Source organism: Anguilla anguilla, chromosome 15, assembly GCF_013347855.1.
Source record: "Anguilla anguilla isolate fAngAng1 chromosome 15, fAngAng1.pri, whole genome shotgun sequence".
Lineage (NCBI taxonomy): Eukaryota > Metazoa > Chordata > Actinopteri > Anguilliformes > Anguillidae > Anguilla > Anguilla anguilla.
The window spans coordinates 5751840-5774010 of NC_049215.1; the positions used below are offsets into that span (position 1 = coordinate 5751840).

The 22171-nt window shown below is 50.7% G+C and overlaps 1 protein-coding gene across 1 annotated transcript in view; it reads left to right on the top strand.

Annotated features, from left to right (window-relative positions):
* Positions 1–22171, top strand: part of LOC118214525 (neuropilin-2-like) — a 45031-nt gene that overhangs the window by 19394 nt on the left and 3466 nt on the right. The window contains exons 4-15 of the mRNA XM_035394544.1: positions 844–1074; positions 3122–3277; positions 3390–3559; positions 5668–5823; positions 7522–7666; positions 9320–9669; positions 10091–10235; positions 13280–13366; positions 13659–13820; positions 17542–17813; positions 18207–18303; positions 19153–19185. Of these exons, the coding sequence (XP_035250435.1) occupies positions 844–1074; positions 3122–3277; positions 3390–3559; positions 5668–5823; positions 7522–7666; positions 9320–9669; positions 10091–10235; positions 13280–13366; positions 13659–13820; positions 17542–17813; positions 18207–18303; positions 19153–19185 (2004 nt within the window). The remainder of the gene's footprint in view (positions 1–843; positions 1075–3121; positions 3278–3389; positions 3560–5667; positions 5824–7521; positions 7667–9319; positions 9670–10090; positions 10236–13279; positions 13367–13658; positions 13821–17541; positions 17814–18206; positions 18304–19152; positions 19186–22171) is intronic.

The window sequence follows — 22171 nt, forward strand, 5'->3', positions numbered from 1 at the left end:
TGCACTTGGAACGGTACTTCTCTCTAGGGGTTTCGTCATACTTGTTCCTGGTTATGGTTATTACACTTTGTTGTACGTCGCTCTGGATAAGAGCGTCTGCCAAATGCCTGTAATGTAATGTAATGTAATGTAATGTCCCTCGCACCCAGACATTAGCTGCTCGCATTGTGGCCTTCGGTGAGTTATGCGGCAGGCATGTGACTGTTGGGCAGCTTGTCTGTCTGCGCTGCGGGGGGAGGGGCAGCTGTTTTTGGTATGTTCATAGCCATGAAGTAATGTGAAGGAACAGCATGCTGAAAGCAGCAGTCAGGGTCAGTGTGTGTGTGTGTGTGTGCATGTATGTGAGGGAAGTCTGCACACACACACACATTACAGCTCTGTAATGAAGATGTGAGCTGTCGTTCGGGTGGAAGGTACAGCAGGGGCCTGTCTTGCTGTGAGAACCAGGCAGGGGTTGGGGGAGGAGGGGGGGGGGGGTTGTTTGGGATTGTGTGTGCAGGAGACTGGTGATGCCTCAAGTTAAACCTCTCCTCCGCTTCCTTCACCTGCAGCATGCCTCTGGTCAACTCCACAGAACGAGGTCACAGTCTCTCACGCCAAACTGGTCACAGTTTGTACACACGATATAGTGTTATTCAAACTCTGAGTTTTTCCATAGGTGCAGGAGCTTCGCTTTGTGTAATAGCAGCACAGTGGCATTTCAGCACTGCAGAGCCATTGGAGTTATGACTTTATTACACGTTTATTAAACCCTCCTCGCTTCTTCATGTGTTTATTACAGATTTATTACACCCTCACTTCCTGCTATGTTGTTTATTACACGTGTGCTTCTGCTTATTACAGGTTCAGACTTCTGCTCCCGGAACTTCACCAGCCGGTCGGGCGTGATCGAGTCCCCGGGGTTCCCTGACAAGTACCCCCACAACCTGGAGTGCACGTTCATCATCGTTGTGCAGCCGCGCATGGACGTCACCCTCACCTTCCTGACCTTCGACCTGGAGAACGACCCCCTGCAGGTGGGGGAGGGGGACTGCAAGTACGACTGGCTGGAGGTGTGGGACGGTCTGCCGCAGGGTGAGTCGCCCCCCCCCCCCCCCCAAGGATGTCTGACGGAATAACCTGCGTTTCTAGATGCTACACACAGGAGGGGGGTTAGTCTCTGTGCTGGGGATCAAGGGGTATTAACGTGTTTGCCACCAACAACACCCCTCCTCCCCCCCCCCCAATACGGGGAAATTAATCCCCATTCAGCCCCCCTCCCTCTTGGGAGGGGGCTGCCCCTTATCAGCAGCCAGGCAATGTGTCATTCCTGTGAGGAGCCTGGAGGAGGGGGGATGGGGGGGGGCAGCATTAACCTTTATCACGGGTGAGCAACAAGGGCATCAATAATACCAAAAAGGGATTTAATCAGGGAAAAGAGGCTCAATGACACTCCAGCATTGAGCGTGCCATCCTCCCCTTTCCCCATGCGAGACAGCTTTTCTGTGTCAGTAGCCAGAGCCCCAGTACCCCCTGTACCCCTCTGAACCCACAGCACCTATATCCCTCTAAACCCAGAGCCCCAGTACCCCCCTGTATCCCTCTAAACCCAGAGCCCCAGTACCCCTCTGTATCCCTCTAAACCCAGAGCCCCAGTACCCCCCTGTATCCCTCTAAACCCAGAGCCCCAGTACCCCCTGTACCCCTCTAAACCCAGAGCCCCAGTACCCCCTGTACCCCTCTAAACCCAGAGCCCCAGTACCCCCCTGTACTCCTCTAAACCCAGAGCCCCAGTACCCCCTGTATCCCTCTAATCCCAGAGCCCCAGTACCCCCTGTACCCCTCTAGACCCAGAGCTCCAGTACCCCCTGTATCCCTCTAAACCCAGAGCCCCAGTACCCCCCTGTACCCCTCTAAACCCAGAGCTCCAGTACCCCCTGTACCCCTCTAAACCCAGAGCCCCAGTACCCCCCTGTACCCTTCTAAACCCAGAGCCCCAGTACCCCCTGTACCCCTCTAAACCCAGAGCCCCAGTACCCCCTGTACCCCTCTAAACCCAGAGCTCCAGTACCCCCTGTACCCCTCTAAACCCAGAGCCCCAGTACTCCCTGTATCCCTCTAAACCCAGAGCCCCAGTACCCCCCTGTACCCCTCTAAACCCAGAGCCCCAGTACCCCCTGTACCCCTCTAAACCCAGAGCCCCAGTACCCCCCTGTACCCCTCTAATCCCAGAGCCCCAGTACCCCCCTGTACCCCTCTAAACCCAGAGCCCCAGTACCCCCCTGTACCCCTCTAATCCCAGAGCCCCAGTACCCCCCTGTACCCCTCTAAACCCAGAGGCTCAGTACTCCCTGTATCCCTCTAAACCCAGAGCCCCAGTACCCCCTGTACCCCTCTAAACCCAGAGCCCCAGTACCCCCCTGTACCCCTCTAATCCCAGAGCCCCAGTACCCCCTGTATCCCTCTAAACCCAGAGCCTCAGTACCCCCCTGTACCCCTCTAATCCCAGAGCCCCAGTACCCCCTGTACCCCTCTAATCCCAGAGCCTCTCTCTCACAGATGACAGCCTCTGAGCTGAGCTGTTCCTCCCCTAGCCATCGGCCCCCTTCTAGGGAAAGAGGCGTGGAGTTCTGTGCACAAACAAGCCCTGTCTGTCCTGTCATAAATAACAAAAAGGCTACAGTATCAAAGGCATTTCATTTCGTTGCTGCATGAATCAGGGAACTGGATTGTTCTGAATGGGGAAACACACAGGCTTTCATTAAAAACCGAATCATGTGAGGTTGGACAGAAACACGGCACCCAAACTCATGTGCGGTTAGAGAGAAACAGGCCATCCACCACAGACCCACGTCTTCAGTGAAGTCTCACATCTCAGCTGCAGCCTGCTGCTAATGCTAATGCACACAGAGACACATGTAGACAGGCGTGCACATACACGCATGTACACGCACGTACACGCACGTACACGCACACGCATACGCATGCACAGACACACACACAGCATGCTAGAAGAGTCACTCTGTGAATTGGAGCATATGTTTGTAATATGTGACATTTTTTTTGCCGTGATCTGATTTGTAAAGTATGGGTTCTTACGGTGTGTGTGTGTGTGTGCGTGTGTGTGTGTGTGTTTTGGCAGTGGGACCCCTGATTGGACGTTTCTGTGGCACTAAGGTTCCTCCTGAGATCCAGTCCTCCACCGGCCTGCTCTCTCTCTCCTTCCACACGGACACGGCTGTAGCCAAAGATGGCTTCTCCGCCCGCTACAACATGACCCAAAAGGAAGTCAGTGACAGTGAGTGCCAGCCGTTTCCCCCGCCCCACCCCCTCTCCCACCCGCCGCTGGCTCTGCCCACACGTCTATCTCCATGGTGATGCTGACCCCGCCCCTCTCCCTCTCTCCCCAGCGTTTCACTGCAGCAGTCCCTTTGGGATGGAGTCCGGAAAGATCTCTGACGACCAGATCACGGCGTCCTCTTCCTTCGAAGATGGCCGCTGGTCTCCTCGCCAGGCACGGCTGAATAACCATGACAACGGGTGGACCCCTCGTGAGGACAGCACCAAGGAGCACATCCAGGTGCGGGGTGCCCCCTGTTTCCGACCGCCAGCCTCCCCCGATGCACCCCTGTACACTCCTGCAAGCAGTGGAGCCAGAAGGGTCTCCACACTCAATGGGGTTCACACTCAATACCCATCCTCACTACTCAGTACTCTCCCTTCGTACTCAGTACTCACAGTCAGCATTCACACACAGTCCTCAGTGCTCAATTCTGTCCTCAGTGCTCAATTCAGTCCTCAGTGCTCAATTCAGTCCTCAGTGCTCAATTCTGTCCTCAGTGCTCAATTCAGTCCTCAGGGCTCAATTCAGTCCTCAGTGCTCAATTCAGTCCTCAGGGCTCAATTCAGTCCTCAGGGCTCAATTCAGTCCCTAGTGCTCAATTCAGTCCTCAGCATTCACACTCAGAACTTCAGAACTCCAAACTTACTCTCAGCGCTTAGTACTCACACGATTTAAAGTGCTCAGTGCAGTACTCAGTATTCACACTGAGTACTCGCATTCACTAATCGATGCTCGCGCTCCGCCCCGTCCCCCAGCTGTCAGTCAGTAACGACATGCTGCATAAGGGGGAAGGGAGCAGACTGCGGGCCCTGAATCTTAACTCCCCGGCTCAGGGCAGACTTGACAGGTGAGCATCTCCTGCGGCGGGTCGCCCGTTGCTCCCCATCTGTAGCCGCTCGGGCGTGACTCTCCACAGGGCCGTGCGAGGATCTCATTAGAGCCACGCGCTCCAGGGAGCGCTGCCAAGGGCTTGGGGTCGGACAGGAAGTGCCTTTCCGCGCGGTCTCCGCCCGCCAGCGGCCGCAACAAAGACGTTAGCCGCCGCGCAGCCGTCCCGCTGAAATGCCAGCGGGCCTCCTGGGGGCTCAGCTGTTGGCCTGTGTTAACACCTCTGAAAGGGGCCCCCCCTCGCCCGCCTCTCCCCCCCCCCCAACCCCCCCCGCCACCGCGGCTAGGACAGTCGGGGCCCGGCTTCATTCACTGACAGCTGCTGTAAATGCCAGCATGCCTCCCTAGCATATGCTCCAGTATACCTCCCCTCTAAACATAGCTGTGTGTGTGTTTGTTTGTTTGTTCGCCTGTGAGTAGATGTGTGTGTATGTGAATGAAAATGTATGTGTGTGTGTGAAGTCGTTAATGATTAATGTGTGTGTGTTTGTGTATGTGTGTGTGTGTGTGTGTGTGTGCGCATGTGTGTGTATGTATGTATGTATGTGTGTGTGTGTGTGTGTGTGTGTGTGTGTGTGTGTGCATGTGTGTGTGTATGTATGTATGTATGTGTGTGTGTGAAGTCGTTAATGCTTAATGTGTGTGTGTTTGTGTATGTGTGTGTATGTGTGTGTGTATGCATGTGTGTGTATGTATGTATATGTGTGTGTGTGTTATGGCTGTGGGGTTTGTGTCTTGCTGTTTGCTGGGGCCTGTGGTATTCCTGTCTCACTGCATTACTCTGATCCCCACTTACTGGCTGAGAGAGATGCTCAGGAAGGCTCTATATTCTCGCGCAGACGGAGGAGCTCGTTCGCTGGCTCTGTGCTGCGGGAGCATGCCTATGGTGCAATGCAGCCGCTCGGGGGGGGGGAACTGCCTCCAGATTGATGAGGGTCCTTTCCAGGAAATAAATAGTTAGCGGCGTCTCTATTGATCTTCCTGTCGAGGTGTGTTTCAGCGGCTGGGGGGGGGGGGGGGGGGGGGGGGGGGGGGGGGGGTGGGGGGGAGACAGGGTGTGAACGCTGACTCTTTCTCCCTGACACGGCAGCAAGCGCTGTGGTTTACTGTCTTTCATACTGATATGACACATCTGGCAACCATGACGGGAAGTGTGGGTGGTGGTGGGGCGGGGGTGTTTGGTAGAAGCCTGCTTACAGTCCCACGGGGGAGATCATAGCCCTTACAGAGGAAAAGTAGATCGGGCGTTGTCCTGGTTGAAACGCGCAGATGAATCAGGAAGCAGTTTGTGCTGTAAATATTGTGGCACGGGAAATTGGATTGAGCTCTGGGGGATGGTGCTATCAATCTAACAGCGGGAAGATCGATATTTCAGACCCATCTGCGATGATGGCTTGGGGGGGGTGGCGACCGCGGCCAATATTAAAGCAGCTGAAGTCTGACCCCGCCTCTTTCAGGTGGACCTGCACTTCCTCAGGGTCCTGACGGGCATCGCCACCCAAGGCGCCGTCTCCAAGGAGACGCAGAAGTCCTATTATGTCACCACCTTCAAGCTGGAGGTCAGCACCAATGGGGAGGACTGGATGGTCTACCGACATGGAAAGAATCACAAGGTACCATTACGTCATGTTACATTGTTACATACTACGGAATACAGCATTACATTACGCAACATCATATGACGTTAAATTGCAATACATTGTAGTACAGTGCATTACAGTACTGCACAGCACATTGTAACACTATATTAATTACACTACACCTCCATTTGGTGTTACACAAAGAACTACAACAGACATACAGAATTCTTTTTCTCACAGTCATCCTTTCCTCACTGCTCTCCAGAGGATGATGGGATTAAGGAAGGGGTGCAGGAGAAAAATGAGTTTGTGGAAAAGAATCCATAATGGGGACAGAACTCCACGGGAGGTAGACAGTGCCACAGCCATTTAATTATTTTTTTTTTTTATTATCACCAAAATAAAATCCTGTTCTGAGCCGACTGCTTTGGAGGTGATTTTGGAAATCCTGGAGAAACCTGGGGATTAAAAGAAAAAAAAAACCAACTGGAAATTTAGACCCCCAGACAACTGGTTAGGTTGTGAGGTCTGGTTGGTCTTGATGATGGATTTGTCCACGTCCAGCTGCCAGTTAATCTGAGTGAAGTCATAATCAGTGTAGGCTCAACCACAGGGTGCTTTTGCAGGCCCCTCCCATATTTGTGTTCCCTGAGTTTGAGATGCTTCCTATTGGTCCCAGGTACGGGGTCCCCAAGCTCAGGGTGGCTAGAGCGCAAGGCTCCTAAGGCTATTGCTGCAGCCAGTAGTATTTATGCAAAATTGTATTTAACATGCATTCATTTAATAACCTCCTGTCACATTTGTAATGCCCTTTTACCTGAATCCTGTGATTAAAGGGGATAGATTTTCCCATCCTGTGATTAGAATTTCAGATGTATGTTTGTTCCCGTATCTGATCGGACCGGAATTTACTACACGGAATGCTGTTTCTAGTACAGGTGAAGGGTCATCAATAAGGTGGATTCAGTGGAGGTATGGGGCTGTGTGCATTAAGCACACTCAGGGGAAGAGTTGGAAGCAGAAAGCGAGTTAGAGTAACGCAGGCTTCAGCTGTGAGGGTACATGCGTGATGTTGTCCTGCCCCCCCCCCCCCCGCCCATCACCCCTGAGCCAGACTCACTAATGAGCTCCTACCCTGGGACTGCAACCCTGGAAATCCCCAGAAACACGGCACCCCCACAGGCTGTGAGCCGTGTGTCATGCGCGTGCCCGCGCGTGTGTTTGTTCAGTAATGAGCAGACCTGACCGCTGAAGGGGCGGGGGGGGGGGGGGGGGGGGGTCCTTTAAAAGGTGTGATTCACGGTGGAACTCTGTTCCTGTGTCTCAAATAAAAATTAATGTATGCTTTATTGGCAGTGGCCACGCATCAACATCATATTAGTCAAAATAAAACACACCTACAGGTAAATAATGATAATAATAATAATCATATTAATAACAGTAATAATAATAATAATATTCAATATTTAACTGCTATTCACTGTCCCAGCCTTTGCCATGCAATCACATATTGAACAATGAGAGGTGCTGTGTGCCTCTCCTAAAATAATTTAAATTCTCTTCCTTTGTTTACTTGTGAATGCTGAGTATTAAGTTTTTAAACTTTGTCAAAAATAACATTCTGGTTTTTAGAAGTTTACAGGAGGTGCACTTCCATCCGTACCTCACCTGTCATAGAGTGACCGCATATTTATTGTTTATTTCTCCCTTTCCGTCCGTCTCCTGGCCCAGGTTTTCCACGCCAACACGGACCCCTCCGAGGTGGTCCTGAACCGCGTGCCCCAGCCCGTTCTGGCCCGCTTCGTCCGGATCCGGCCGCAGACCTGGAAGAACGGGATCGCCCTGCGCTTCGAGCTCTACGGCTGTCAGATCACCAGTACGTGCGCGGGTTTGAACGCGTTACTGTGGGGTGACTCTAGCTCAGGAAGCGGAGCGGATTGATCCCCGGTCTTCTCTGTGGAAGTGTCCTTGAGTGAGACACCTAACCCCCAAATTGCTCCCAACGAGCTGGGAGTGTGTGAGTGTGTGAGTGGGGCGACATAGCTCAGGAGGTAAGACCGATTGTCTGGCAGTCGGAGGGTTGCCGGTTCAAACCCCGCCCTGGGCGTGTCGAAGTGTCCTTGAGCAAGACACCTAACCCCTAACCCCTAACTGCTCTGGCGAATGAGAGGCATCAGTTGTAAAGCGCTTTGGATAAAAGCGCTATATAAATGCAGTCCATTTACCATTTACCAGTGTGTGAGTGTGTGTGTGTGAACAAGAGGCATTCATTGCAAAGCACATTGTGCAATTGTTGCTGGACAATGTGCTGTATACATGCAGACCATTTACCATTACATTACAGTCAGCTCTCATACCAAGCAAGAACAGCGACAGACAGGTAGAGCACTGCATGAACAAACACGATCACAGTTGTTATAACCGCATAATTACGGTGTTATTACTGTAGGTTTACTTAGTCGGGTATATTGGGTGTATTGCTTCTCTCAGAAGGAGGAAATAAACAGCACGTTGTGTGTGCCTGTGTTCATGCATGCGTGTGTGTTACAGGGGCACTTACATCAGTTATGCACAGGCACATGCTCATACGTGTGCGCACACACACACACACACACACACCCACATGCACGTGCGCACGTGCGTCCGCACGCGCTGGTGCCTCTTATTTTGTTTAATTCATGATTGTATTAAGCAGGTACTTGTGTCTGCGTGTCTACAGCTCTGAAAAACATGAACGTGCTTTTAGCAACCGTAGCGACAGCAGCAGTCTCGCCTGAGAGACAAAAGAGACATAAATCATACAACACTACTGCAGCTACTTCCCCCTACTGTAGCAGAATGGAGACAGGGGATACAAGATGGTAGCTTTGGTGAAATTGAGGGGAGGGGAGGAGTTTTGGTATTTTTTTGGGGGAGGATATATGGTGGTAGTTTGGAGTCAATGCCAGCTGCACTGCGAGCTCTATAACTCCACTCTTACACCCCCAGCTCATAAAATCTCACCCACTCCACAGCTCTGAGAGAATTGGCTTCATCAAAGTTTTATGCTCCTCTCTCTCTGACTCCATGGCTGTCCCTTGTCTCTCCTTGTCTCTGTCTCTCTCTGTTTGTTTATCTCAGCTGAAGTTCAGTGCAGCTCTCTGGCCTTGAATGTCTCTGGTTCAAGGACACATTTCCTAGCTCACCCACCTCTGGAAAATCAACAGACGTGTATACACACACAGGTTCACGCACACACACACACACACACACACACACGCGCGCAGGTTCGTGCATACACACATACACAGACACCCTCACACACACACAGGTTCACACACATACGCACACACGCGGATGCACACCCGAGTGTATTCTTTGCTGAGGCTGTTTGTGTATTATTTATGCATTGAGCCGGCGTGCTGTGACTGAGCACAATGAAACATTGATCTCCGTAGCCTTAAAATGTCAATCTGCTTCGCACTCATCCTCCCCCTCTCTCTCCCTCCCCCTCTCTCTCCCCCTCTCTCCCCCTCTCCCCCTCTCTCAGACGCTCCGTGCTCGGAGATGCAGGGGATGCTCTCGGGGATGCTGCCTGACTCCCAGATTTCGGCCTCCTCCGTTCGGGACCTGCACTGGTCCCCCGGGGCGGCCCGGCTGGTGGCCAGCAGGTCGGGGTGGTTCCCCGCCCCCGCCCAGCCCGTGGCCGGCGAGGAGTGGCTCCAGGTGGACCTGGGGGTCCTCAAAACGGTGCGGGGCGTGATCACCCAGGGGGCGCACAGCGGGGAGGGCGGCACCAGCGCGGAGAACCGGGCCTTCGTCAGGAAGTACCGCCTGGCCCACAGCACCAACGGCAGGGACTGGAACTTCCTCATGGACAGCAAGACCAGCCTGCCCAAGGTGACTTCTTATATCTGCCTGAGGCACAATTCTATAATATTTACTCTCACATGTACAAAGAAGCCTTTTCTGGTTGACTTTACATTACATGACATGACTCTACATTTATTTGGCAGGCACTTTTATCCAAAGGGATGTACGAAAGACAAAAACAATAACATACTAACCGAAGAATGAGGATTCTGTTGTAAGCAGGGCTATTGTAGAAGCCGAGAACAGTGGTGTGTCAGTGTCTGTGATGCTCATTTCCATCACTGATGCTGTCATAGGCACTGACAGAAGCGACTGCCACTGGCTGATGTGCCACCACAGTCTGCGGGGTTGTGTGTTTCCTAGTGTGGAACCTCGCTGTGCTGTGTATAAGAGTGGCGGCCCTTCACAGCGGTTGTTGAAAAACAATGCTCTGCTTGTCTTTTCTCAGGTTTTTGAGGGGAACACACACTTCGACACCCCGGAGATCCGTCGGTTCGAGGAGACCCCGGCCCAGTTCATCCGGATCTACCCGGAGCGGTGGTCCCCAGCGGGCATTGGCATGAGGCTGGAGGTGTTGGGCTGTGACCTGCCAGGTAAGACTGCGGCAGGCCGGGGGTGTTCAGGTGTAGGGTTCAATTTTTGAGGGCTTTTCTGTAACCACGGAAACTTGCGCGTAATCACAAACATTTTGGCGCACCACTGAAGCTACTCTTAACACAAAAAACAACCTTATGCGTGGGAGGTGATTCCCCCAGTCACCTGGTCTCTACAGAACCCTTCTGCCCCGCCCAGGCTGATCCTGTCCATATACAGGACATCCTGTCCATATACAGGAAGTGTTCGGGCTGAAAGGCGGGTGAGAGGCTGGATTAAAAGAGTCGTCCGCAGCCGGCTCCAAGACTCTGCTGGACAATGTCAAAAAAATTGAGAGAGCGAGAGTGACGGAGACAGAGGGAGGAACTCAGCTGCTCGGGATCGACTGCGCTGCTAACTGCGTGCTCGACAACTAACGATTATCTCTAAAAAGCTCTCGTTTGGTAATTGTGTGGAAAAAGGAGTAAAAGTGCTTTATCAACACATCTGTCTGTGTCTCGTCTTAGACGGGCACATTTTGCATATATCTTTTCAGAGTGCAGCGGGCCTACAATCAAACCTTTCACAGATTGTGGGGGAAAAAGAGAGAGAGAGAGAGATTGAAGAGAGTTCTGGCGATAGAGAGAGTTACAGCTGTGTGAAACATTGCTAGTCGTCTGAGCCAATGTGCAGTAATCCAGCTCTGGTCTGGTCTGTGCAGCAGATGTGATGGAAGTAGGGGGGTTGGGGGTGTGGATTGGGAGGGGAGGGGGGGGGGGGTTGTTGGGTAAGGCAGCCTTTAAATTTTTAACCACATCTGTGGACAACTGTGCTCCCTCAGCTCCCAGTGCAGAAAGCCTGTCCAGCGGAGTGGCCTACCCTTAATCTGTGCACACAACCCCCCAGGGCAGGGTTTGGGGAGGGGGGGCGGGGGGGGGGGCTTTTCTAGGACTCGCCCTCACAGCCGGTTCAGGAAGCCAGGGCAGTCCCACCCACACTGTCCTCTCCTGAGCTGGGCTAAAATGAACCATGTTCCCCCTGTGCTGTACGTTAACCTGCCAAAGCTGGGGAAGGACTGGAAGCCGTGGAGACAGAGGGGTTGGGCAGGTATTATTATTATTCAGCGTTTTTATTCTGGGGGGATTTTTTTGTTTGGGGGAAGGCGGGGGCGGGGGGCGGGGGGTTGTTAAATATTCAGAGGACTGCATCAACGCTACTCCAGTGAATAGGTCTGTGTATAACACGCATCTGCTCGGCCACTGCCCTGCTACCTGTAACAGACGTTACCCGGCAACACACAATGACAGCACTGTGTAGCACCAGCAGTGTGCCGTAGTGCCGACAGTGTGTAGTATCAGCAGTGTGTAAAAAGGCAATGTGTATGTGGCAAGATGGTAAATTATACCCAACCCAGAACACCCCCATCAGAAACGATAAAAGGTGTAGCATGGTGCACAAATACTCGGAGCTATGTGCCACACACACGTACAGAGCTATGTGCCACACACGCACACACAAACACAGAGCTATGTACCGCACTACTGCACTGTGCTGCACGCACAATGGGGTGTTTATTTAACCTGTCCTCCCTTCTGCCAGGCCCTTTTCTGTTCCACTCCTGACTACAGCTCTGCTCTATCCTCTGCTTATCCTCTTTGAGTTTTCTGTTCACAGCCCCAGGGTCTGTAAACACTGTTCTGGGCATACCTTTAAAGTCTGTTAGCGACTACCACATAGGGTGTGTGTGTGTGTGTACATGGTGGGTGATGGTTGGTAGTGAGGGAGTGGAGGAAAGGAGTTGAGGAGTGCTGAGGGGTGAAAAGTAATGGGATGCACCCACGGAGTACAGAGAGTAGCCATGCTACTCTATGCATATCCCACAATGCACTTTACCTGATAACAGAATATTAATTAGTATATATCATAATAGATATGCAATATTGCTGGTGTTTTTTCCATACACAAATGTAATTATATGCATGTATACGTGAATGTACGTACAGTATATGCATACATTTAGTATATGCATGTATATGTGTTTAAACTTAACAAAGTTTTCAAAGAAGGAGAGAAGGTAGAGAGAGGATGAGAGCAAAACCGTGAGGTAGTGGAGGGAGGGGTGTGTGGTGAGTGTTTACTAAACCCGCAGTGATTCATGCCCTTTGAGGGAAGCTAACGTAGCCGGTGAAGTGCATGTTATTAATTCCATTTAATTTCAGAAATATTACCGACTGGAGACCGTCTTTCATTTTGTGGATTTATATGTCGGCGAATTTATATAGTTAATTATGCCGCTTTCACTTTCCGTCTCCCGTGTGAAATGGATGTGCGCTTAGCTCTCTCAGTCACGCTCAGGCCAATTAAGTGCAGAATTATAAAGAGTAATGACACTAATTATTCTGAGGACTCGTTATCAGTGCCGAGCGGTTTCGTACGCGTGAACCTGTGTGACGGCCTTTGGGGAATAACCCGGGCGCGTTCAGAGACATGGGTGTGGTGTTTGTGCCTGTGACAGCGGCGTCTACTGTGTACTTACTGTCGGCGTGTGTTGATAACTGGGCTCTGTCTGCGTGTGTGTTATAAATTATTACTGTGTGCACATGTGTTGATGATTGATTCCTTTATGCACATGTATTATAATTTATTACTGTGTGCACATGTGTTGTAATGTATTACTCTGTGGTTGTGTTGATAATTGATTACTGAGAGCACATGCTAAAACTGAGTACTGTGTACAGCATATATTCTCATAACTGAGCACTGTATGCACACGTAATAAACGATTACTGTGTACATGTGTTGATAGCAGATTGCTAGGGTTCCACTGTTGATAACTGATTGGTTTCTGAATGGGTTTGATAGCTGATTACTGGTCCTGAGTGGGTGGGGTCTGCAATGACTCTGATGTGAGTTCACCCACTACCACAATTAGCAATACTCCTTGTGATCCCTATAAATGAATACTATTGGATGTATACACTCTGAGTGTATAGAGAGTTCAGACAGGGCCCCTGTACTGACCTATCAGTTTATATTGATTAGAATTCTACATTTTCTTCCGCAGAGACAACCTCGCGCACCAACATGGCCACAGCCACCGCCCCCCTGCTCCACCCAGGAGAGGGAAGCGCCACCCGGAGGGCGGGGCCAGGTGAGTCACGCCCACATGCTAAAATCCCCGAAGGCTGGAGATTTCAATAGTAATGCCTTTACTTTACTGCCATTTGGCAGATGCTCTTATCCACACAAGTGCAAAGTAAAACTGAAGCAATTCCCAACAGGGGAACCATAAATTACAAAAGAAAAAAAATTCTCTGTTGATATCGTGCATGTGTGCTCCTGTGTGTTTGTGTACGTGTGTGTGTGTGTGTGTGTGTTGCATGTATGTAATTGTGATTAATGAGGATACAAAATGTCATGAGTCTCTGTGCCCTTCTCTGCAGTTCCTGTGACCACGCCCTCCTCTCTGATTGGCCTGTGTGATTTTGAGCGGGGCTTGTGTGGGTGGAGCCGGGACCCCACCGCTGAGCTCCACTGGTCCCTGCACAGCAGGGGCGGGTCTCCGGGTGAGGGGCGGGGCCAGGAAGCTCCTCAGGTTTCTAAGGGTAAGTCACCGGCAGCTGTCGTATCACACTCCTAGTCATGCTAACTGAGACTGCACATCACTGGGCTTGCTTCCAATGCAGTTGCCCAAATGCCCCTGAAAAGGGGGACCATAAGTCTTCCCCCTTAGCTCTTTTGTCATTGAGAGAGGTTGAGAACGTTCTAAATGGACTGCATTTCGTCATTCGTACATGTACCGCTCCCCTCCTGCCCCCTCCGCACTCTGTCTGCCCCACTGTAATAACCTGCAATTAATGTAATAACTACTGGAAGCAGAGTAGTTATTTCTCCTCCCACGGGCTTCTGGGTAATTGTTCACCACAGCCTCCCCAAGCAGTTAAAGCTTGTATGTCTTGGTTGTAACTGTAATGGAGGGAGTGTGTGTGTGTGTGTGTGTGTGTGTGTGTGTGACTGTGTGTTTCAGGGAGTGTGTGTTTGTGTGTGTGGGCATTTCAGGGAGTGTGTGTCTGTGACTGTGTGTTTCAGGGAGTGTGTGAGTGTGTGTGTGTGTGTGTAAGTCTGCATTTCAGGGAGTGTGTGAGTGTGTGTGTGACTGTGACTGCATTTCAGAGAGTGTGTGAGTGTGTGTGTGTGTGTGTAAGTCTGCATTTCAGGGAGTGTGTGAGTGTGTGTGTGACTGTGACTGTGCATTTCAGGGAGTGTGTGAGTCTGTACGTGTGTGTGTATGTGTGTGTGTGAGTGTGTGTGCGAGTGAGTGTGTGTTTTATGTGCAGTGTCCGGCCCTCATGGAGTTCACAGTCTGTTTTCTGGGACTTGGGTTGAAGGGGATCCCCTATGAGCTGATGGGCCCTCCTCTCTGCCCTGTGTGTCACATGACCAGCGAGTGCAGCTGGACTGGACTCTGGCAGCTCCGTTTCCCTAAAGACCCCGGGGACATGCAGCGTAAACCGCAGCAGGCCGCTCGCTCCCTGATGCTGGGGGAATGATTTATGGCCGGCCTCCAGTACTTACTCACGTCATTATCGCGGTGCCTTCCACACTCGCTGAATTGAGAAGCGATGCATGAGCAGATGGGAATACGCGCCACTTGCTCATATCTGTGGCCTGAAGTTCCCTGTTACCTGAAGGACAGACCTGCGCGTGGTTTGTGCCGCCTGCTCTCCTCGCCCCTCTGCTTCGGCAAGCTTGGACATGGCGACGTTCTGCGAGTGACAGTAAACCCGGCTAATCCAGGGGCTCTGTGTAGAGTCCTGAGAGAATGGGGTTTGGGCCTTTGCTTGGCCTCGCTGGTGCTGCAGTAATCCTGAAGGGGGGCTCCAGGAAAGGGAAGGGGTTAACGTGCAGTGGCTCTAATTAACTTTATCTGGAAACGTTTTTTTCTCTGCAGCGCCTGCAGCATGCTTGGCTACCTGCGGGCTGATATGTCTCTGCCAAGTGCGGTGCCCTGTACTTTCAACCCCCTCGAAAGAAATGGTTATTAATTTCCTTTTATGCACGCAGGGCGGCGCGGTCCACACGATCAAAAAGGAATCTTTCCCGCATTAATAAAAGATGTGACTTTATTTTGCAGTTTTGGGTCAAGGAATTATTATCCGAACCATTAAAATTCATTAGTTCTGATACATTCTAAATGCGGCTTATGAAAGATTGAACAGCCCGTGGAAGCGACTGTATCTCAGCAGTTTTTTTTTTTTTATTTGTTCCCGGAGGAGTGGGAGATCTGTGGCGGCAGATTGGTTCGAGGCCGAGGCGGTGATCTCTCTCGGTGATTGCTCTGGAAGTCTGGATCGGGCCGGCGGTTTACTCGCACGGACGCTTCCGGAGCCCCCCCACACGAGCGATCGCCCCATATTCGAGCGCTGAAGTGTCAGAGATAATAGCAACAATAAAAAGAGCATTTAAGCCAGCGAAGCACTATTCCCAACCAGCAGGAATATTTATGGCTGCGTTTTGAAAGCAGGCCTTCTATTTTGCAGGTGGTAGGCAAGACTGGAGCTGATGAATAATGTATTAATCGCTTACGAAAATACAAACACGGCTCCCTCTGCCGTGTTCTCCGCTGAGCGAGCTTTAGACGAGGGCGGCGTCCGGAGTGAGTCAGCATTCGGGCTGGCCCCAGCTCCGAGCTGTCGGCCCTTTTGAGTGCTTTAGGATGAAGGATTAAGTGCCTCCCATTATCAGGGTGAGCCCGCGGCAGCACAGCACAGTCCGATGCAGCACAGCACAACACCACACGACTCAGCACAGCCCAATACAGCACAGCCCAATACGGCACAGCCCACACCACACAACTCAGCGCAGCACGGCTCAGCTGAGCACATTGCAGCACAGCCAACGCAGCGCAACAGTATCCTATAGTGCAGCACAACGCGCACCCACAGCTAGCTCCTTAACAGAAGCAGCATCGCCTAGAACAGCCTCAAGCACAACCCACCACAGCAACACATGCCTACCGATGTAGCAAACGCATGCAGTAGGAGAGGCCGCTGAATTAATCAGTGAAATCAGTGCAATATTTATACTGTCCATCAGCCCGCTGAGGCCACTTAACCCACCCACCCCCCCATCTGCCCCTTCATCCTTCTTCTGCTGTGTCAGATTCCTGTAGAGAAATCCCCCCCAGGATCAATTCCCCGGCCACGAGCTCACAGACTAAACGTCTGCTTTTTCTGCATCTCGGAATAATGATGATGATGTCTTCAGCACATTGGACCTCTCTGTGCCGGATAGTAAAGGAGTTTCAGTGAGCTCAGACCTCATGCTGGGCGGCAGTGTAGTATAATGGGCAAGGAACCTCAAGGTCGCAGGTTCGAATTCCCGGGTAGAACACTGCTGTTGTACGCTTGAGCAAGGTACTTAAGCAGTGTAGATTGCTTCAGTATATATCCAGCTGTATAAATGGATGCAGTGTAAATGCTAGGGATGTATCCGAATCTGAATACATTTATACATGATATAAACTAATTGTATGGTATAAAACGAGAAGGAACTATTTTTTCTTGATAGAATCATTGTTTTCATAGAATTAACGACCAGAGTTTCTGCATAACGATGGTCCAAATAGAACTACCAACCAGAGTTTTGCTTGACAACGGTAAAATAATATGCCCAAACGCTCGCGGAAGAATATTTCACTTTCAGTTGATTAAATCAATTCATTTTCATTGAGTTTTGAACTGCCTACGAGTCAGCTTCCTGATGGAGCTCTGTCTCGCTAAAATGGCTTCGGCCTCACATGTTATCTAGCCTATATGAAAAATCTTTTTCTTCCAGTCCAGGTTTTTTTTCCTTCCAGTCCAGGTTTTTTTTTCTTCCAGTCCAGGTTTTTTTTTCTTCCAGTCCAGTTTTTTTTCTCTTCCAGTCCAGGTTTTTTTTCTTCCAGTCCAGTTTTTTTTACAATTCCAGTCCAGGTTTTTTAATTTTTAAAAATTTTTTTTACCTCGCAACAAGTTATTTCTCAGTAAAGGGACACCTCGGTGTTTTAACAGTTCTAAAATCAATGCTCTACAAAATCCAGCATTCTAAAGCAGTTCAAGGGGAGGCACCACTGTCAAAAACAATGATTTTGGTTCCATATGTTAATTTTGATATTTTTTGATATTTTGCTTCTATAACTTCTATAGTTTCAGATACAGATACAGGTAATGACGTCTCTGCACCCCCCTAGTAAATGCTATGTAAAATGTTGTGTACGTTGCTCTGGATAAGAGTGTCTGCTAAATGCCTGTAATGTAATGTAGTGCTGCTGTGTGCTGGGCGCAGATTTCGGGAGCTACCTGTACGCGGAGGCGAGCCCCAAGGCGGAGCGGGAGCGGGCGCGGGCGCGGCTGCTGAGCCCGGAGGTGGAGGAGGAGAGGGGCCCCATCTGCCTGCTGTTCTCCTACCAGCTCCGCACCGAGGGCGGGGCCAGCCTGAGGGTGCTGCTCCGAGACTCGGACCACCAGGAGACCCTGCTGTGGGCTCTGCGGGGCGACCAGGGGCCCCTCTGGAGCGAGGGCCGAACCATCCTGCCCCGCTCCCCAAAAACGTACCAGGTACTGTACCCACCCCCTCCCTGAACAATATGAGCTACAGTTCCCCATCACATGGGAAGTAGTGTCAATATAGGTGTTACAATATAGACAGCTGTGGGAGTAGCAGTAATTTGTTAATAGTTGTGGTGTTATTATAATTAGCATGATTTACATGTTGTTATATGACACACAGTGACAGTAATAAACATGAACACCCTGACCCAGTGACTTGTCTACTTGTCTTTCAAAGCTGTGAGGTCGCAGTAGACTTTGTTTGTCTCGCAGAGACAAAGCTGTGAGCTCACGGGCCCACACCTGACTGTTTGCTGTAAATAAGGGAAGTCTCAGTCTCGGATTGGAGAATGGGTGTGAACTTTCTTTCTCACTCCCCTCCTCTTCCTGTTCCTCCGGCAGGTTGTCATGGAGGCGCTCTTTCACCGTGGCGACAGGGGACACATCCGGATTGACAACATCCACCTCAGCTCCAGCACGCCGCTGGAAGAGTGCATACGTGAGTGCCACGCCCGACTTTCTGCCCCACAGAACCCCCCCCCCCCCCCCCCCCCACTGCCCTTAGCCCCGCCCTGAGACCCCAAAGTGCTGTGCCTTTTAAAAAATAAAAACAAATACATTCCCATCAATTTAAAAAAATAAATGGTGAGAATATAGCCTTTTCATATTTTTCATTGACAAAAAAAAATAACAGAATTGGTGCCACAAACATCCTGTGGGCAGTGATTGTATCCAGCTTCGGTATTTGTAAATAGAGCCTCCTCGTGCCAAGTGGGCGAAGTACCCACCGCCTGCCTCCCCGGCTCAGAGGAGAGGCCTGGTGCTCATTAAGCAGGACACCACACTGAGAGGCTCTATCAGAAGCGTGGTTCAGATTTGAGCCGCTCCCGGCCTCCGTGTCTCTCTTTGGCAGTTTTGCTCGTTTAAAGGGCGTGTGAAGCACAGTTAGCGCCTCATCGGTAAACCGCGTGGCGCTTTTCTGGGCCGCGGAGGCGAGGTCGCGGTCAGAACTCCGGGAGCCGACGGCTCGCGCCGTCTTCTTTCCGGTTGCCTCGGCGCCCGAGCGCCGCGAGCTACGTGTTCTGTCCTATCGGCGAGCTCCAGCCTCTCTCGGCAGGGGGGACTGCGGCCAGTCACTGTGCTTCATTCGCTGCCAAGTCACACGCGCACCAATAACATGAGAGGAGAGTTCCGGGAGGTCAGCCCTCAGACTCGTACTGGGGCGGGCGAGGGCGTCTGAACAGCGTTCAAAGGGAGCGATCAAAAGAAAACGGAACAGAAAAAACAGTTCAGGAACACTTTGTTGTTTTCTGTTCTTGCTCTGAATCTTCTCTGTGTCCTCCTTCAGAGCCGTTTGCCGCCTTCCCTCCTGACATGACTGGTGAGTCTTGACATCTTTGTTGGCTTTCACTTCCTGTGGGAATGCTTGTATTTCCTGGTTGCTGCTTGTGGTGTGGTTAATGGATGGAACAGCTGTGCTGTCCTGCAGCCCAGACTAAGCGCACGCACAGGGGGACGGGCTGAACCAGACTCAGAGAGACTGAGGAATACACACTGAATGACTGATACAACCGTGGAATTTACCGTCAGCATCGTCGTTCCCAGCATGCAATTCAGCATACATGTCTGAAGTCCTGCCTTGTTGTTGTTGTTGTTGTTGCTGTGTTTGTGTAAATATGCAATCTGTACTGCAGACAGTGAACTGAGAGAGATTTTTTTTTTATCAGGATGGGAACAGCATGAGTTAGAAAACAGTTGTGTGGGCCGTATGGTTCTGTATTGTTCACACATGCATCACAGGCGGGACCTTGGGAGTTTGTGTTTATGAGGTGTGAGAATTTCTCTTTCTGACAAACGTTTCGACATTTTCTTTTTTGGGGAATTGCAGCAGCAACAGGATCTTAAAATGTGTGTTGTCAGTTGAAACAGTCGAACGTCGCATGTCTAGTAACGTGCCTGCACGTGTCAATAATCCTGATTGCGGTGCTCCATTTTTGCCGCTCCTGCAGATTCTTAGGCCTCGTTAGATATTCCGCTGTGTGTTCTTAACGCCAAAAGTTTTATCTCCCTACCGTTGAAGCTGGAACATTCCAGTTTTATGTGTCTTCATCGAGGGACGCGACAGTACGATACCGTGCGGGTGGACATTCCGTGCTGTAGTTCAGCGCTGGAAACTCTTGTTAATTACCCGCTCCTCCGGTAGTTAAGAAGCAGAGAGTGGTTTGAAGGGACGCGGGGACTGAGCGCGTCTGGTGAGTCTGAAGAATCGGGGGCCGCTTCTGTGCCGCCCCCGCGCGCGCGTTCCAGGGGCCTGTGCCCGCTCCAGCGGGCTGGAGGAGAGGGACCCCCCGTGCCCAGTGCTGGGGCCAGAGGCTGCAGCCGAGCTGGCAGCTTGGATTCGGGTCCTCTGGAGGGGATGAAAGGACACACATGGCCTCATTATCCCCTGCGGGATGCTACATCTGAGCAACGTTCATAAAACAACAGGAATGAAAGGGAAGGGCTGAGATTATAGCATGCTTATGGGTTTTTTTTGGGGCATTTTAAGGGGGAGCTTTGAGACTTAAAAGAGAAATGGGGCTGTGGCGTGTGTGTGTGCGTGTGTGTGTGTGCGTGTGTGTGTGTGTGTGTGTGTGTGTGTGTGTGTGTGTGTGTGTGTGTGTGTGTGTGTGTGTGTGTGCGTGCGTGCGTGCGTGTGTGTGTGTGTGTGTGTTTTCCGAAGCCTGTTTGCTGCCGAGCAGCCAGCCCGCAGACAGAGTGCCAGCTCCCCTGCAGATAGGCCCTTTCTGTGGGCCTTTAATCCTACAGTCGTGACAAATCCCACTGGAAAGAGTCAGGACTTTCCTGCCCAGCGAAAGGGAGAGACTGAAGCCTCACCTGTCACCGTTAGGAATAATCCCCCCCCCCCCTATTGATGGAGGAAGGATTGCTTTGTGCCTCTGCTTGTTTGAGGAGGGAGGACAGCAGGCTGTGGGACTCATGCCTTTCTCTCTCATAGCCTGCAAGCGAACACGAGAACATGGGGGGATTTGTATAGTGTGTTTGTTTAGAATGAATGTGGAGGGATTCTGGGTAGAGCTCTCGTGTTAATGCCGCCGCCTCCTCCTCCTCCTCCTCCTCGTTTTCCTGGAAACGAAAACAACTTCTGGGCAGGTAGACAGCTTTCCCACGTGAAAGGGAACCCCAGCCTGGGGCATCTGCTTGTGTCTCGTATCGCACGAACAAGACCTGTGTGAACACAGGCAGGAGAACATGTGCATCTCCTCATGTCAGTGTACATTATGGGAGGGGCATGGAAAGAAGCAGTCTGGCCTTAATCTGGGAAGGGGCAGGGGATTATGGAGTAGTGTGTTCTCCCCTGTGCCTTTGTGGGGTTGAATGTAATTGGACTGGATTCTTGGTGGGATTTTTGGAGTTTTTTTTTTCTGCTGGTTGTAATGTGCAAGTTCAGCTGAACGGAGATGGATATCAGTCGATAATGGAGTCCTTTCAGTCACGGAGTCTTGGCAAACCGTCTTCTTATCTCTACCAGCTTGTGTTTGTTCTTTCATTTTTAATGGGGCCAAGTCAAGTGGCTCCAAACCTACAGGTTTCAGAGACACAGTAAGACTTCATAAGATCTTGCAGTTCAGGATCTCCTCTAAACTTGTAAAGGAAACTTTGAGTGCAAGGTTGTGTGAGGTTTTTTTTATCAATCTGACCCAGTTCAGTTTGTTATTGATCCTGCAGCTTCTCCTGCATGTTCCCCAAGTTAAATCCGCATTTTCTGTCGATGGGCATTTTCAGTTTGTGACTGCTTTGGACAGATTACTCCGAAAGGAGTAAATAAATCTGAATAGCTTGTTATCTCTAGATGATAATCCTTGTTGTGGTGAGAATTATGCTGTTTATCTGCTGTTCACAGATAAGATGGCAAAGATTACATGCACTTTCTATTAATAGTCTGTCTCTCAGAGGCATGGATTTTAGGTGACAAAATGAAAGATCTCCTGGCAGTTGGTCTTACCTTGCCTGGAGTTGGATGTTTAGATTTAAACTGGAGTACCACAGATCGCAAATGCTGCACCCTTTCAGTAATATACCAAGGTCTTATCATTTACCACTTCATATCAGTGAGTGTTTGGAATTTCAGATATCAGTTGATACGCAGTTTGGAAATCTGTTTTTCTTTGTCTCTATGGAGGAGTCCAGAGTTATTATTTGCATTTTGTGTCCTCTGGGCTGGGACTGTAGGACCCCTACATGTCTATACATGCACATAAAATATACACGTTCTCAATTCCAAACCAGCAAATATTTTGTATTTACACTGTATGTGTTCATAAACATATATGTGCGCGTACACTACGCAAAAATATTCACAACAT